Source organism: Mirounga angustirostris, unplaced genomic scaffold, assembly GCF_029215605.1.
Source record: "Mirounga angustirostris isolate CCGP_5_RB_7025 unplaced genomic scaffold, mMirAng1.0.hap1 SCAF_1, whole genome shotgun sequence".
Classification (NCBI taxonomy): Eukaryota; Metazoa; Chordata; class Mammalia; order Carnivora; family Phocidae; genus Mirounga; species Mirounga angustirostris.
Window position 1 is genome coordinate 182,499,758 of NW_026991709.1, and position 15,391 is coordinate 182,515,148.

Genomic DNA, 15,391 nt, shown 5'->3' on the forward strand with positions numbered 1-15,391 from the left:
TGGGATTTAATGAACCTCGGGCATCATTCACAATCTGGGCTCAACAGCAACAACAACAAATCTGGGCTCTTGCTTAAGAGGCCAGAGCGCAGGAGCCTGCCCTTCCACACTGAGGGGCCTTCCCAGAGGCAGGGGCAAGCTCACAGTGGCCACCTCCTGGCTACTAGGGGTGCGTCTTGGGTGCAAAGAGCTGGGGAGCCATCTTGATGGATGCCCATTTTCCTGCCCTCTTCTTGCCTCCTTTGGAAACCTTTATCCCCAGTTTCCAGAAGTGGGTGGGAGATTTTAGTTCTAGAGATTGCGTTCCCTTCCATGACTCTGCTTCCTCTCAGTAGAACAGTGATCAGTCCCCTCTTTCCCATGAGGCCCTTGGGTGGTCCCGCAGAGACAGTCCTGGCTGGACAAGGGGATTTCCACTGAACATCGCAAGGAGCTTTTTCAGGCGAGACGGTGCATGCAATCGCAACCTGTCATCACTGTTAAATTCTCATAAAGATAAAAGTATTTCATTTCAGAAAGGGGGAAGGCCTGCATACTTGGGATCCGTAATCTGAGTGCAGGTCAGATTTCCACCTGCCCCTCACAAGACAGACTTCTCAGATGGCATTGCCCTAATTGTGTGTTCTCTTTCTCCCCTTGCTCCCTTGTCTCTCCCCCTCTGGTTTTGTTTTTTGTTTTTTTGTTCTTTTTTTTCCCCTCTGTCTGGATGTTTGGAAATGGCAGAACTCTGTTTGGAAACAAGATCAAGTCCGTGGCTAAGAGAGCCTTCTCGGGGCTGGAAGGCTTGGAGCACCTGTGAGTATCTTGCCAGACCTTCCCTGGCCCACAGGCCTGCCAAATGCGGCTGCCGGGGAAGTCTGCTAGCAATTTAATCACATCTTCGTAAACTGAGAAACAGCCTATTTGGAAACACCAGCTGCTTCCTTCTCATTATAAGTCAGCTTCAACTTTGGCCTTTATTCTGCCCATGCCAGGAAGAGTTACAGAACACATGGCCAGTCGGTGAGCGCCCAATTACCGTGGCCGCTGTTTGGCTAAATACCTCCCCCTTGCTCCTGCCCTGCCCCCCACGGCACGGGCCCCTCCGCGGACCCCGGGCCCCTCCTCCCCTCGGTGCGGGCGCCATGTGCCGGCCCCGGCCAACGGCTCCACGACAGCAGCCTGACAGGGCCGAGCGCACGGTGGGCTCAGCCGGGAGGTTTTCTCCTGCCCTGGTTGCCTCTGGGAGGCTGGCACGGGGATGCTGATGTTCTCACCGTCTAGAGCAGAGGCCTCTAGTACTTGACTCTTAGTCTGTTTCGTCTGGGACTCAAGTGTGACCTGAATTCTGTTGGGAAGGGTTTTGCCTGTTGACTTGCTGAGCGGCCTCAGCGCAGCTTTGACGCTGCCCGCAGCCTGGGGTAGCTCCGAGGTCATTCCGTGCGCTCGTGTCAGTGTCTGGGAGGGGACAGCCACGCAGAGTAGACTTGGGACACGGGGTCTGGCTAGTACCTCGGGCACACTGGTGAAAGCAGGACTCTCCTGAAAACTCGCTGAGCCTCTTGGTCCAAACACGTGGCTGACTCAGGGTGCCCGGCGTCTGCCTGTGTAAGTAAAGAGTGTTCTTTTGCAGGAACCTTGGAGAGAATGCAGTCAGATCTGTCCAGTCTGATGCTTTTGTGAAGATGAAGAATCTCAAAGAGCTGTAAGTACCTGGGATTCCACGGCCCTGGTTAACATGGCAGAGAATTCGGGGTGAGAAATGCCTTAATTCCATGATGCCTCGATTTATATACTAGATGGGGCCGTTTATATCTGTGTGTCGGCCCGTGGGGGCGGCTTCTGGATGAGGGTCAGCACACCTTGTCTTAAAGGGTCACACAGTATTGTCAGCGTTTGGGCCACAGCGTCTCGGTCACGGCCGCTCTGCTGTCGTCACAGAACGCAGCCATCAGTATACACGAGTGCACGGGCGTGGCTTGCACCGCTAAACTCTTACTTACGGAAAACCGGGCCTGCAGGCAGTAGCTTACTGACCGCGGCTCTAGAGGACATGAAATGAATTCTCCTGGGCAAGTTTTCCTCGTGTAGGTTTGCTTGAAATGGAGCCGCTCTCTTGGCAGGGGCTGCCTGAAAGAGCACACTGGCCGCTAAGCGAGACGGAGATCACGTGTGGGATGGCCACAGGGACCGGTGGGGTTAGTGAAATGGCGCCAGCCCACGTCCGTCCCGGGGCCCCCACAGCACTTCATAGCTGGAGGTGCTGTAGACGTTGACCACGGGCCCTTGGGTGACAGGGGTTGGAAGAGCCTGCCTGTGCCCTAGTCTGTGGCTGAGGAGCTTATCTGGGTACTTAGGTGGCAACATCCACGTTTCCTGTCTTCTTCCTATACATTAATCTGAGTTTGCAGCCGAAAAGTCTAGCTGCTATATTAATTTCTGAAAGATTGGGCCTTTGGTTCTTAGAAGTGCTGACGGAAGGGTGGATGCCAAAGGATGGCCATCTTTGCGTCCTGACCTCTTCCTCATTCCTGAGGCCACTCCTGGTGGGCCCTAGGGAGAAATGGGGAAGTAGGAAGGTGTAGTCCCCATACTTTAAAATGAAAGCAGGCCCCTGGTGACATTCCTCTGGATAAGTGAGGGGAGGGGAGGCCTTTTAGGCACCTGCCTCATGGTATTTTTATAGCTGTGAGATTCAGGCCTGTTGAGTAGATGTTCTTTCTTACAAAGGTCATGATCTTAAAATGGTGAGTGTTCACTGTGCATTTTTTTCAACTTTTCTTTGAAACTTTTCAAATAGGATGTTGGGAGTAATCTGATTAAATGGGAAAGAGTATTCTGAAAGAGGGAAGGACAGAGAGATTTTCCTTCTGGCCTCCCTAAAAAGTGAGGTTCCCTGAGACACTTTTCTAGTTGGGAAGAACTGGCCCCTTCCAGGTGCTTGGGGACCCTCCCCCGAATATGCTTCAGTGTGGTTCTGGAGGCTCAGCCTCAGCCCCTGCCTGGGTTTCCCGTCGCTCACTGCGTGTACCCAGCTGTGGCTGGCCCTGGGCCCAGCCCTCTGACGGGAGAGACAGTTAATTCCACTTGGTCATTTTCTTACCCCATCTGATCAAGGCAGGTTGTGCCGTGCACTCAGTCATGCCCTGGGTAAATTTCCACAAGCGATGATTAGAAACACACTTCGTCCGAGTTGGAATCATGAAAGTGCACCGTGAGCCAGCGGAGTGATGGGATGGCTGGAGGCTGGGGTTGTGAAAGCCGTGCCTGTTAGGAGCTGACAGGAAGGAAGAGGAGCGGAGATCTGCAAAGCCTTGGGGTTGCTGGCAGGGCCCAGTCCCGTCTTCCAACCTCACCTTTGTCTTTAAAGCAATGTGTGTATGTGGAGGGGAGTCGGGGTCAGTGTCCTTACTGTCTGGCCAGGCTTGCTCTCCATCTGTCTTGTTGGTCCTCTTTTTTCTTTTGAGAGCGAGAGAGAGCACGCACACATGCACGCGAGAGCTGGGGGGATGGGAGAGGGAGGAGGAGAGTCTCAAGTAGGTTCCACGCTCAGCACAGAGCCCAACACTGGGCTCGATCTCACAACCCTGAGATCGCGACCTGAGCTGAGATCAAGAGTCAGACACATTAATTAACCAGCTGAGCCACCCAGGTGCCCCGGTCTTGCTGGTCCTGACTCACTCTTCAGGAGAGACTTCTTTCCACGCCGAGTACCCCCTCTGTGCTGAGGTCTCGTCTCCTGTGTGTGAGGTGGGCTTCACTGGAGAAGGCAGGAAATCCTGAAGCAAGCTAGGCCAACACTGTGTGGTGTGAGGCCTAACTCTTCCCACACACATTTCTAGTTACCGATAAATGTCAAATTTGCTTTCCTCACTGTTCCTGTGGCTCAAATGAAAGAGGTCCCTGTCCTCCAGAGAAGTGCCTCGACTCTCACAGTGACAGCCCAGTATCTTCCTCTAGACTTCACCCCGGCTCTCCCGCTGATGACACAGAGAGGGGCGGCCGTGCCAAATGCCTGCTTGCTGGGGAGCCTGTGATGGCGCTTCTGACGCGGGGGGGGGGGGGGGGAGTTCCCCTCCATCACGGACGCGGGGTTTCCGGTGCCTGGCGACAGCCCGTCCGGCCCCCACCCACAGCCCACCTGCAGCAGCTGCCCGTTTCCAGAGCGGGAGTCAGCCACTTCCTCAGGCCTGCCTGTGGGAGCCCTCCTGCTACATGACTAGCTCCGCAGTAAGAACAGCCCTCAGGGAGATACCTCCGAGCACAGAGCTCCCTGCCCACTAAATACAAATGCAAAAAAAGCCCCCAGAAAGTCCCATGCTGATGTGAAGGTTCGACGTGGGCAGACATCCCAGTTAGAATGGCTTTGAGATAAATTATTTCAGTCTTTGAAAAAGCACCTTCCAAAAGTATTTTAATATTAGATGGCTAATCTGGGAACCACAAGGAACAGGATGGAAGATTGTCCTGAATTTAGCTAGCGGTGGGTTCTCTGGCTTGCATCTCATTCTTCCTTGTTGTCTACTAATTTGACAGTTCTCTCTGCTCCTTAGAAAGCCAGCATGAAGTAGAGGAAAACCAACAGCTGGTCCATTTGATGGTTTGGTTGACATGGGAGGAAGATGGTGGGTGGAGGTGGGTTATTGCTCTAATATTGGCCCATGTGATGCTGTGCACTTTCTCAGTATACTTGTGCCCCCTCTTGTCACCATGTACCAGAGGCAGTTCATGACCGGGGAGGCCGCGGGTTTTCTCTCTCGGCCTTCACCCTAGCTGTGGGCTGGCCTTCGTTACTAAGCTCACAGCCTTGAGGTCTTACAGGAACAGGGCAGCTAGACTCTCCGGTTGACTTATCTTCGAGTGACTCCTCAGGAAGGAATGTCCGCTGAGATGGTGATTCCGATTTCTGTTTAGAAAGCTTATCCTCAGTTGCTGAGAAATGAAAAAGAAAATATTCTCTGTTTTGGTTGGAGCCTCACAAAACCAAAGTTGTGCATTCTCATGCTCCCTGGGCAGTGGCAGTTAACTCACAGGCACTATTTAGGGAGCGGAGCCGAATCCTGCCGGCCTCCTGAATCGTGCTGGTGCAGAGACAAACACACAAACGAGAGGGAACTGCGCTGGCGAGGCTCACGTTTTGGAAGTAAGAGAACAGGCAGCTGTACCAAATAGAAAACCAACAGCAATACAGAAAAAGAACCCTTCTCAGAACTTGTTTCAGAGTTTAGATCAACGTTTCAGACTGAGTTTGGACTCAGTTTTCCAGACTCAGTTTCAGACTGAGTTTGGAAAGTCCCATAGCTTCGCAGAGCAGAGGGGGGACAGTGCCCCTCGTCTCTTGTCAGACGGTCAGAGGCTGGAAGAGGTCAGATGGCGCCCCCAGGGTCACGGGAGAGCAGTGGCCTGTCTCTGAGCACACGTGAACTCCGGGCTGTGGTGCGCCGTGGGCTCGGTAAGGCCCGCGGTGTCCGCGTCACCCAGCGGCTTGTTAGAAATGCCACATCCTGGCTTCCACCCCTAACATCCTGAGCCAGAGCTGCATTTTATGAAAATCTCCAGACAGATGATACGTCCTGCTCCAGGTTATTGGAGAGCACCTGAGAAAAATCTTTTCCCTTTCTAGACTGTTAACAACAGAAGCTGACCAGAGGTGACGGAGGGAAGGAATCTGGGTACCCAGGGAATATCCCTTTCTTCAGGGCACACCTCTGACGTCCCTTTTGTTTCTCTTCCAGCCACATCAGCAGTGATAGCTTCCTGTGTGACTGCCAGCTCAAGTGGCTGCCCACGTGGTTAGTGGGCAGGACGCTGCAGGCCTCGGTGACGGCCACCTGCGCCCACCCAGAAGCGCTAAAGGGCCGGAGCATCTTCTCTGTGCCACCCGAGAGTTTCGTGTGCGGTAAGACTGTCTTTGTGATTGTTTGGGGTTTTTTGTTTGTTTGTTTTTTCACGAAGGGCCAGGAGGCCAGGAGGAACCCCTCCTGATGGGAGTGACTCCCGTGATCAGAGTAAACCCCAATTCCTGCTTACCAGCCGCTGGATGCAGTTGATTTCCCACTGAAACCACACATAGTATTTACTGCAGAGACACCTCATTCTGTGGTTCTTGGAGGACGTGCATTTAATCAGAAGGGAGCCCCCCACGTTGGTTTAGTTACAAATCAGAATAATCAGTTACCGGAAGAAAGTTGTGTTGTCTCAAGACGGCTCCAGTGCCCAGGTTTAGCTGTGAATTTACTCAGTGTAGGAGGCTGGGGTTTTAATGTGTGTTTCTCTCCAGCCCCAAGAATGAAAGGTTAAACACAGGAAGAACAAGTCTCAGGAGAACAGTTACTGTAGTAAAAATACTTCCTTGTTGTTGACTTGCACTCTGGCTGTTTCTCCAAACCACTGAAATCTGCACTTGTAGCTTTACACTCTTTCTTCCTTCTGATTGTTGGAGCACGGGTCTCGCCATCTTTTTGACTGAGTGGTCGGAATCCCACGTTTGGTTGTGCAGAGCATAGTGATGCTGACCAGCTGGAGACTCTGCACCACGCTCAAGCAGAAATGCGCTGCCTCGTGCTCAGTAAGATGTGGTCAGAGAATGAGAGGACTTCTGAGTGGCTCCTGGTCTCTAAGCAGGAGTGAGGGTGGGATTCCCAGGCATGACGGGAGCTCCGGAGCAGGTGTGAGTCCCTCCTGCCTTTTGTCCTCCCCAGTCTGCCCCATGCCTTGGGTGTGATGGTCCTAACCAGGAGCTGCCCCAGGAGTGTGGGGACCCCCGCGGTCCACTTCTCCCCCCTACTTCTTGGACAGAGCAGTAGCCAGTGTGCCTGCTGAAGTCCAAATACAGGTGCCCCCTATATTCCAGGCCCTCGCCCACCACCGCTTCCGAAAGTAGGCTTGCCCTCCTTCATGCTGATCCAGTCCAGCAAGCAGCCCTAAGAACAGCCAATGTGGTACAGCCCTCCAGAATGAGCGTTCCTTACTTTTTTTAAAGTCACTTTATTATTATTTTTTTTAATTTTGAGAGCGAGAGAGAGCAAGCACGAGATGGGGGGGGAGGGGCAGAGGGAGAAGGAGAAGCACACTTCCCCCTGAGCAGGAAGCCTGACGTGGGGCTCGATCCCAGGACCCCGGGATCATGACCCAAGCCAAAGGCAGATGCTTAACTCACTGAGCCACCCAGTCGCCCCTGGGCTTTCCTTACTGATCAGTTTACGGGCACCTTTGTGCAGAACATGAAACTGCACCTAGCTCCCATTCCCTAGGACAAAGTGATTGTGTGATCCACCGTTCACCAGGGAGCTGGGCCATGAATATTCAACTGTTAATCAGCCTTCCTGAAATGGAGCTTTCTGCACCTTCCTCCCTTTTCCTGTCCCAGGGCATCATCTTCCCCTCTGGATGAGCCAGGGTGGGATGTGGGCCTGGCTGTGCCCAGCCTCCGGCCTGTGGCCCTGGTGTGTTCTGGGCTGCAGTAGCTGTCCACTCCACACTGTAGCTCAGGCTCGCCCCCGAAACAGTCACCAGCTATGAATGGGAATCATGGAAAACAACTGGCCGGAGATCAGAGTTTTAAGCTGTGTGGGAATCTTCCCCCTCCTTTTTTATAAAATGGAAAAATAACCACTTCACACCCATGAGCATTGCCAGCATCAAAAAGTCAGATAGCAAGTGCTGGTGAGGATGGGGGTTGGGGGGGCAGTCTGAACCCTCTTCGCTGCAGGTGGGAATGTAAAACGGCGCAGCCCCTTTGGAACAGTTTGGAAGTGTCTGACAATTAAACCTAGGATAACCCGCTTCTAGCTGTGTATCCAGGAGAAACAAAAATATATCTACATAAAACCTGGACACAAATGCTCATGGCAGCATTGTTCATAATAGCCTAAGAGTAGAAATAATCCAAATGCTCATCACTGGATGAATGGATAAAATACGGTACAGCTATGCATTAGAGTATTATTAGGCCATAAAAAGGAATCCTTCATACAATAGATGAACCTTGAAATATTTGAAGTGAAGGAAGCTGGTCACAAAAGACTGTACCCTCTATGATTCCATCCGCATGACAAGTCCAGAAGGAGTGAATGTCATGTCCAGAATAGGTCCCCATTTAGGGACTGCTCCCGGGGTGGTAGAGAGGTTGGTGATTACTGGTGACTTAGGGTGGAGAGAGAAGGGATGATAGTTAAAAGGTAGGGAGTTTCTTTTTGAGGGCATGAGAGAATGTTTTTATATTTACTGTGAAGGTGGTTGTATCATGATACTATAACAATCATAAGGAAAAGTTGTATAACCCTCACTACCATCTACTTGTAGAACATTTTCATCACCCGTAAAAGAAACTCTGTGTTCACAGCAGTCACACCCTATCCTCCCCTGTCCCCAGGCCCTGACAGCCACGACTCTACATTGTATCTCTATGATTTATCTGTTCTGGATCTTTTGTATAAATGGAATCCTACAATATATGGTCTTTTGTGACTAGCTTTTTTAACAGCATAATTGTTTAGTATGTATCAGTACTTTTTTTGAGAGAGAGAGAGAGAGCAAGCCCAGAGTCCTGGGTGGGGAGGGGCAGAGGCAGAGGGAGAGAGAGAATCTTAAGCAGGCTCCACACCCAGCATGGAGCCCTACACAGGGCTCAATCTCATGACCCTGAGACCATGACCTGAGCCGAAATCAGGAGTTTTACTTCCTTTCCAATCTTGATAGCTTTTATTTTTTTCTTGCCTGATTGCCCTGGGTAGAGCCTCCAGTGCAGTGTTGAGTAGAAGTGGTGAGGGCAGACGTCCTTGTCTTTCCTGGCTCGGGGGAAAGCATTCAGTCTTTCACCATTAGATACGATGTTGTGGGTTTTTCATAGATGACCTTTATCTGGTTGAGGAATGCCCTTCTATTTCTAATTTTTTGAGTATTTTTATCATGAAAGGGTGTTGGATTTTGTCAAATGTTTTTTGCCACATCTGTTGAGGTGATCACATGGGATTTTTTCCCCCTTTACTGATACGGTGTATTACATTGATTTTTGGATATTAAACCAGCCTTGCATTCCTGGGATAAATCTAACTTGATCATGGTGTATAATCCTTTTTGTGGGATTTGGTTTACCAGTGTATTTGTTGAAGATTTTTGCATCTGTACTCATAAAGGTCTGTAGTTTAGTTTTTGTCTAATTTTGTTATCTGGGAATACTTGACTCATACAGTGGAGGTAGGAAATGTTTACTCCTCACCTATCTTTTTGGAAGAATATGTGAAGGATTAGTGGTAATTATTCTTTAATTCTGAGTAAAATTTACCAGAGTAGTCCTTTGGGTCTGGCCTTTTCTTTGTGGGACGTTTTAAAATTATTTATTCTGTTTCTCTACGTGTTACCATCTTTTCAGATTTTATTTCTTCTTGAGTCAGTGTTGGTAATTTGTCTTTTTCAGAATCTGTGCATATATGAGGTTATCTCATTTGTTGGCATACAAATGATTCATAGTATTCCCGTTCATTGCTGTAAGGTTATAGTAGTAATGTACCCTCTTTTTTCCCTAATTTTAGTGTTTGAAATCTTCTCCCCACCTCCCCACTCTACGAGTCTACAGATTCTTCAATTTTGTTAGTATTTTCAAAAAAGTAACATTTGTTTTCATTGATTTTTTTTTTTTCTCCCCCCTCTATTTTTCTCTTTTATTTCTGCTCTAGTCATTATTCCCTTCTTCTTGGTTTGGGTATAGCTTGTTTTTCTGATTTCTTAAAGAATAAGATGAGGTTATTAATTTGAGATCTTCCTTAATGTAGGCATTTACAGCTTTGAATCTCTTAGAAGCACCGTTTTAGGCTGCACTTAAGTTTTGGTATCTGTGTTTTCATTTTCATTCATCTCAAAGTATTTTCTAATTTTTCTTACGATTTCTTCTTTGACTTCGATTTCTTCTTTGACTTACAGAAGAGCAGTGTAGTTTCTGCAAATTAGATTCCCAGTATTCCTTCTGATACTGATTTCTGGCTTCATTCCACTGTCAGTAAAGACACTCTGTATGAGGGTGCCTGGGTGGCTCAGTTGGTTAAGCGACTGCCTTCAGCTCAGGTCATGATCCCAGGGTCCTGGGATCGAGTCCCGCATTGGGCTCCCTGCTCTGCGGGGAGCCTGCTTCTCCCTCTCCCACTCCCCCTGCTTGTGTTCCCTCTCTCGCTGTGTCTCTCTCTGTCAAATAAATAAATAAAATCTTAAAAAAAAAAAAAAGACACTCTGTATGATTTCTGTCTTTTTTTTTAATTTATTGAGATTTGTTTTTTAATCTAACATACAGTTTCTGTTGGAGAATATTCCACATGTGCTTGAAAAATGTTTATTCTGCTGTTGTAGGGTGGAATGTTCTGTAGATATCTAATAGGTCTGTTTGGTTTATAGTGTCATTCAAGTTTCCTGTTGCCTTATTGATCTTCTAATGGTTTTATCTGATCATTGAACGTGAAGTATTGAGTTCTACAAACTATTGTTGCACTGTCCATTTCTTTCTTCAGTTTTGTCAGTTTCTGCTTCTTGTTTTGTGGAGCTCTGTTAGGTGCATATATGTTTGATGTTTAGGTCTTGGGGATGGATTGTTTTACATTTATAAAAAGTTACTCTTTCTCCCTAGTAACCATTTCTGTCCTAAAGTTTATTTTATCTGGTATTAGCATAGACACGGTAACTCTCTTTTGGCAACTGTTTTCCTATTTGTGACTTTGAATCCAAAATGTATCTCTTACAACAAGAAAGCATAGGTTTTTATCCATTTTTATCCATTTTGGTAATCTTGGCATTTTGACTAGAGGGTTTAATTGATTTGTTTAATGTAATTACTGGTAAGATAGAATTTGCTGCTTGCTATTTGTTTCCTACGTGTTTTATGTTATTTGTTCCTGTGTTTCTTCATTACTGACTGGTTTTGTATTATATGTCTTCTAATATACCACTTTAATTCCCTTATTTATTTTACTATTTTTTGTTATTTTCTTAATGATTGATGTGGGGATTATAATTAACATCTTAAAACAATCTAGTTCAGATTAATAATGGAATTAACTTCAGTAGTATGCAAAATTTTGCTCCTACTAAGCTCCATTTGTGGAGCTCCTCCTTTATGGTACAGTTGTCCAATAAATTACATTTTTATTTATCATAAGCTTATCAACAGTTTTGTGATTACTGCTCTATGTAGTTGCCTTTTAAATCAGACAGAAGAGTGTTATAAACAAAAATATGTACTTGCATACTTACATATGTAGTTATTTTAACGGTGTTTTTTATTTCTTTGTGTGGATTTGAGTTACTATTGTGTCCTTTCATTTCAGCCTGAAGGATTCCCTTTAGTATTTCTTGTAGGGCGGGCCTGGTAGCAGTGAATTCTGTCAGGTTTTCTGTTTTTATATCTGAGAGTGATTTAATTTCTCCTTCACCTTTGAAGGACGGTTTTGCTGGATACAGAATTCATAGCTGACACTCTTTCAGTGCTTTGAATGTGTCTGCCTATTCACCTCCATGGTTTCCGATGAGAAATCAGCTGTTCATGCCACTGAGGATCCCTTCTATGTGATGGGTTGCAGCTCTCCTGTTCCTTTCAAGATTCTTTGTCTTTGGCTTCTGACAGTTTGACTATTAAGTTTCTGGGTGGGGATTTTTGAGTTTATCCTTTTTGGATTCATTGAACTTCATGGATGGGTAGGTGCCTATTTTTCATCAAATTTGGGAGCTTTGGGGCTATTATTTCTACAAATACTGTTTCTTTTTCTTTCTTCTCCTTCTTGGACTCCCATTATTTGTATGTTGTTACGCTTGAGGCTGTCCCACAGGTCTCTGGGACTGTTCCTTAGCCTTCCTGGCTTTTTGTGTCTTGGATTGGATAGTCTCAATTTCACCAGCTCTTCTGTCTGCTCAGTGGGGCTCTTGAGCCCCTCTAGTGAATTCTTTATTTCCGTTATTATACTTTTAAACTCCCACATTTACGTTTGGTTTACTTCTACAATTACTAGTTCTTTATTGGCATTCTTTGTTTGGTGGAAAGTATTCAGATACTTTTCTTTTAATTTTCTTTGACATGATTTTCTTTAGTTCTTTGAATATATTTTATAAAGCCAATTTAAAGTTTTAAGTCAAAAGCTGGGCTTCCTCAAAAACAGTTTCCATTGACTGATTTTTTTTCCTGTTTCTTTGCATGTTTTGTAGTTTTTTATTGGAAACTGAGCCTTTACAATAATGTGGCAAGTCCAGAGATCAGATTCTCCCTCCGTCTTGTTCCTGGTTTGTTGTTGTTCTATGTATTATTACAATTTGTTGAGTGACTTTCCTGGACAAATACTGTAGTCTGTTCTACGCAGCGGTTGAAGTGCCTCCCTGGTTAGCTAATGACTGGACAGAGAACCCTTCAGTCACCTCAGAACGTCTCCCATCCTCTGCCCAGCATCTCTGTTGTCTGAGGGTATGCGGCCACTTCCTGTTGGCACCGATCCGTAATCACAGGTGAGAAATGAGGTTCCTCTCAGGGCTTTCTCGGGCATGCATAGAGCCCTGCACGTGCACGTGGCCTTCTAGATCCTCAGGAACATGTTGGACCTTTTCATTCACCGCTTTCTCTTCCTTTCTGGTTTCTGGGCCAGCCTCCTGTTGGCTCCAGCGGATACTGCCTCACCGCTGGCTGCCGCTTGTTTTTGTCCCATGTCCTAGGGCCAGGGCTCCCTGGCCGAGCCAACTGCATCAGCTCAAATAATGCCAGAGGATGGGGCTTTTGTGGGGGCTCCACAGCCATTCCGCGCCCCCCCCCCCCCGCCAGTGGTCACTCGGCTGCTGGGTTTTCAGGCTACCGCAAAGTGAGGCAGAGAGGGATGGGACTTAAGCCAAGTTAAATGCCACAAAGCTCATTTTCCTTCCTGAGATTCAGGTGTTTTCTTGAGTCAACCCTCCATGCGTTGTTACAGCCTTTGCTTGGTACAGCTTTCCAGAATTCTGAAAAGGTTGATGAGAGCCATTTTCGCTAGTGTTACTGTGGCTTTAACGGAGGTGCAGATTTTTGGAGGCATCTGTCTCGCATTCTGGAAGTGCTCCTCACTCCCCTCCTCTTGGAGTGAAGTTGGTGGGTAAGGTCTGTGCAGTCACGACGGACGGTTCCGGACTCTGTGTTAGTGCGCTTTGTGTTGAGGTGAGCAAGTGAAGTGCACCGTGGTGGTCTCGTGGAGACTCCTGAGATGTATGCCTTGACACACGAGTACTGGTGGATGGGCTTGTCGTCAAGGAGTGTGGTCCCGGAGGTGATCACCGCTCCGGGGTCTCCAGTCGGGTAAGGCCAGATATCCACGGTGGGAGGCGCTTATAGGGTCTGGTGGGGCTGAGGGCGAGCAGAGGCCCTGAAAGGTGCAGCCCCCGTGTGGCCGGAGAGCGCGGGTGGAAGACTCTTCAGCTTGGCTCCCCTCTCCACAGATGACCTACCAAAGCCACAGATTATCACCCAGCCAGAGCCCACCGTGGCCATCGTGGGCAAGGACATCCGGTTCACGTGCTCCGCTGCCAGCAGCAGCAGCTCCCCCATGACGTTTGCCTGGAAGAAGGACAGCGAGGCCCTGGCCAACGCCGACATGGAGAACTTTGCCCACGTCCGCGCCCAGGACGGGAAGGTGATGGAGTACACCACCATCCTGCACCTGCGCCACGTCACGTTCGGACACGAGGGCCGCTATCAGTGCGTCATCACCAACCACTTCGGCTCCACCTACTCGCACAAGGCCAGGCTCGTTGTGAATGGTGAGGCAGTGCGGTTTACTCTGGTGTGCGATCCCCAAAGCCACACGTGGTTCTCTGTGCCCGTGCAGGAAGGCTGCAGACCAGAGACACCGAGCCTCTTTGGGACGTTACTGTGTCCCCAGTTGCCCGGGGGCCCCAGAGCAAGTTCTGTAGATTGAAGGGTTATTCTCGGTGATTTTCCTGTTTCTGGTGACTTCTTTTTTTTTTAAATGTTAAATGAAATGATGGGCCCAAGCCTTGTGCTTTTTATCCACGCTGTCCGGTGTCCAGATTCCGGGCATACCCTGATTGTGGGGAAGCTCCTGCCCTCCGAGCTTTAGAGCCTCTCAAGGTGGCTATTCTCAGGGCTGCTAGTTGTCACAGTGAATTTAGGGCAGAATAAGGGAAGCCAACAGCCAGAGGAGTTAAGCACCCCAGCACCCTAACCTGGTTATTAAGCCTCCAGGTAATAAGTGCTGGAACCACCTTGTCTCAGAGCCCTGAAAAACCACAGGAAAACACATTCTTTTACCCCACTTTGCCTGTTGGCTCATTCTGAAGGAGGCCTTTGTATTAAAAGCTCCGTGAGCTGTTAGACTTGCCACTGAAGTAACCCCGACGGGAATTGCAGTGGTGCCTTGGCGTGTGCTTGCCGCTGGGCCAGGGAGTAGGGGCAGAAAAAAGCTAGCCGGCTGCCTACAGCTGGCCAGTGCCCAGTGAGGGGGCCCCGAACCGCCTCTCCACCACGGGGTTCCGCAACAGGGAACTCTGCCCAGGGCGAGGGCATGTCCTCCTTTCCCATCATTACGTCCTGTCCGAGCAGATCCCTTTGTCTCCGGGCTGTTCTAGTGGTTAATGGAGGTAGGCAAGTGTCAGACCCCAGTATTTATGGGCTGTGCCCTTAGGGGAACCGCCTCATAAACGGTTTGCACGCGAGGGGGCGCTAGCCAGCCTCGGGGTGAGGAGAGCGAGCCACGGGAGTGGGAGGCTGGCAGTTTGGGGGAGCCGACTGCTCTCTCAGATGCTGGCAAAGAGGGTGGGGAGGGGACAGCCACCCGCCAAGCGGGGGGCTCTTCACCAGAGGACTGTCCCGGCCTTTACATCCAGCTCTTCCTTCCTGTGAGCCTGACACTGTTTGTATTTGCAGTGTTGCCGTCCTTCACCAAAATCCCCCACGACATTGCCATCCGGACCGGCACCACGGCCCGCCTCGAGTGTGCTGCCAGTGGCCATCCTAACCCCCAGATCGCTTGGCAGAAGGACGGAGGCACGGACTTCCCCGCCGCTCGTGAGCGACGCATGCACGTCATGCCCGACGACGACGTGTTTTTCATCACGAACGTCAAGATCGAGGACATGGGGGTGTACAGCTGCACTGCCCAGAACTCGGCCGGCACCGTTTCCGCGAACGCCACCCTGACGGTCTTTGGTCCGAGCGCTCGCACACTGAGTATAGTCCGCGCGTGTGCCGAGGGGGCAGGGGCGCCACCCCTCCGGGCGGCGGGCTGTGACTGAGCGTGCCAGGCTGCTTCTCTGTTTAAAACTTTCCAGAAAATGTTAGAAAGCAGCTCGACAAGTGGTTTTGTTTTGTTTTGAAGTTAATTAAGGGAGTGGTTTTCATAGGGCTTTGCTATGGAACATTCTCAGACTGCCCTCGGGCTGGAGGGCTGTGTTCTGCTGA

General features: G+C 49.2%; 1 protein-coding gene across 10 annotated transcripts in view; it reads left to right on the forward strand.

Moving 5' to 3' along the window:
* Positions 1 to 15,391, forward strand: part of LRIG1 (leucine rich repeats and immunoglobulin like domains 1) — a 111,925-nt gene that overhangs the window by 91,922 nt on the left and 4,612 nt on the right. For 6 of the 10 annotated variants that reach the window (XM_064593976.1, XM_064593967.1, XM_064593956.1 and 3 more), the window contains 5 exons: positions 724 to 795; positions 1,613 to 1,684; positions 5,715 to 5,878; positions 13,411 to 13,731; positions 14,858 to 15,160. In XM_064593976.1, coding sequence (XP_064450046.1) covers positions 724 to 795; positions 1,613 to 1,684; positions 5,715 to 5,878; positions 13,411 to 13,731; positions 14,858 to 15,160 — 932 coding nt within the window. The remainder of the gene's footprint in view (positions 1 to 723; positions 796 to 1,612; positions 1,685 to 5,714; positions 5,879 to 13,410; positions 13,732 to 14,857; positions 15,161 to 15,391) is intronic. The other 4 variants (XM_045862002.3, XM_045862003.3, XM_064593952.1 and 1 more) reach the window with 3 other exon arrangements.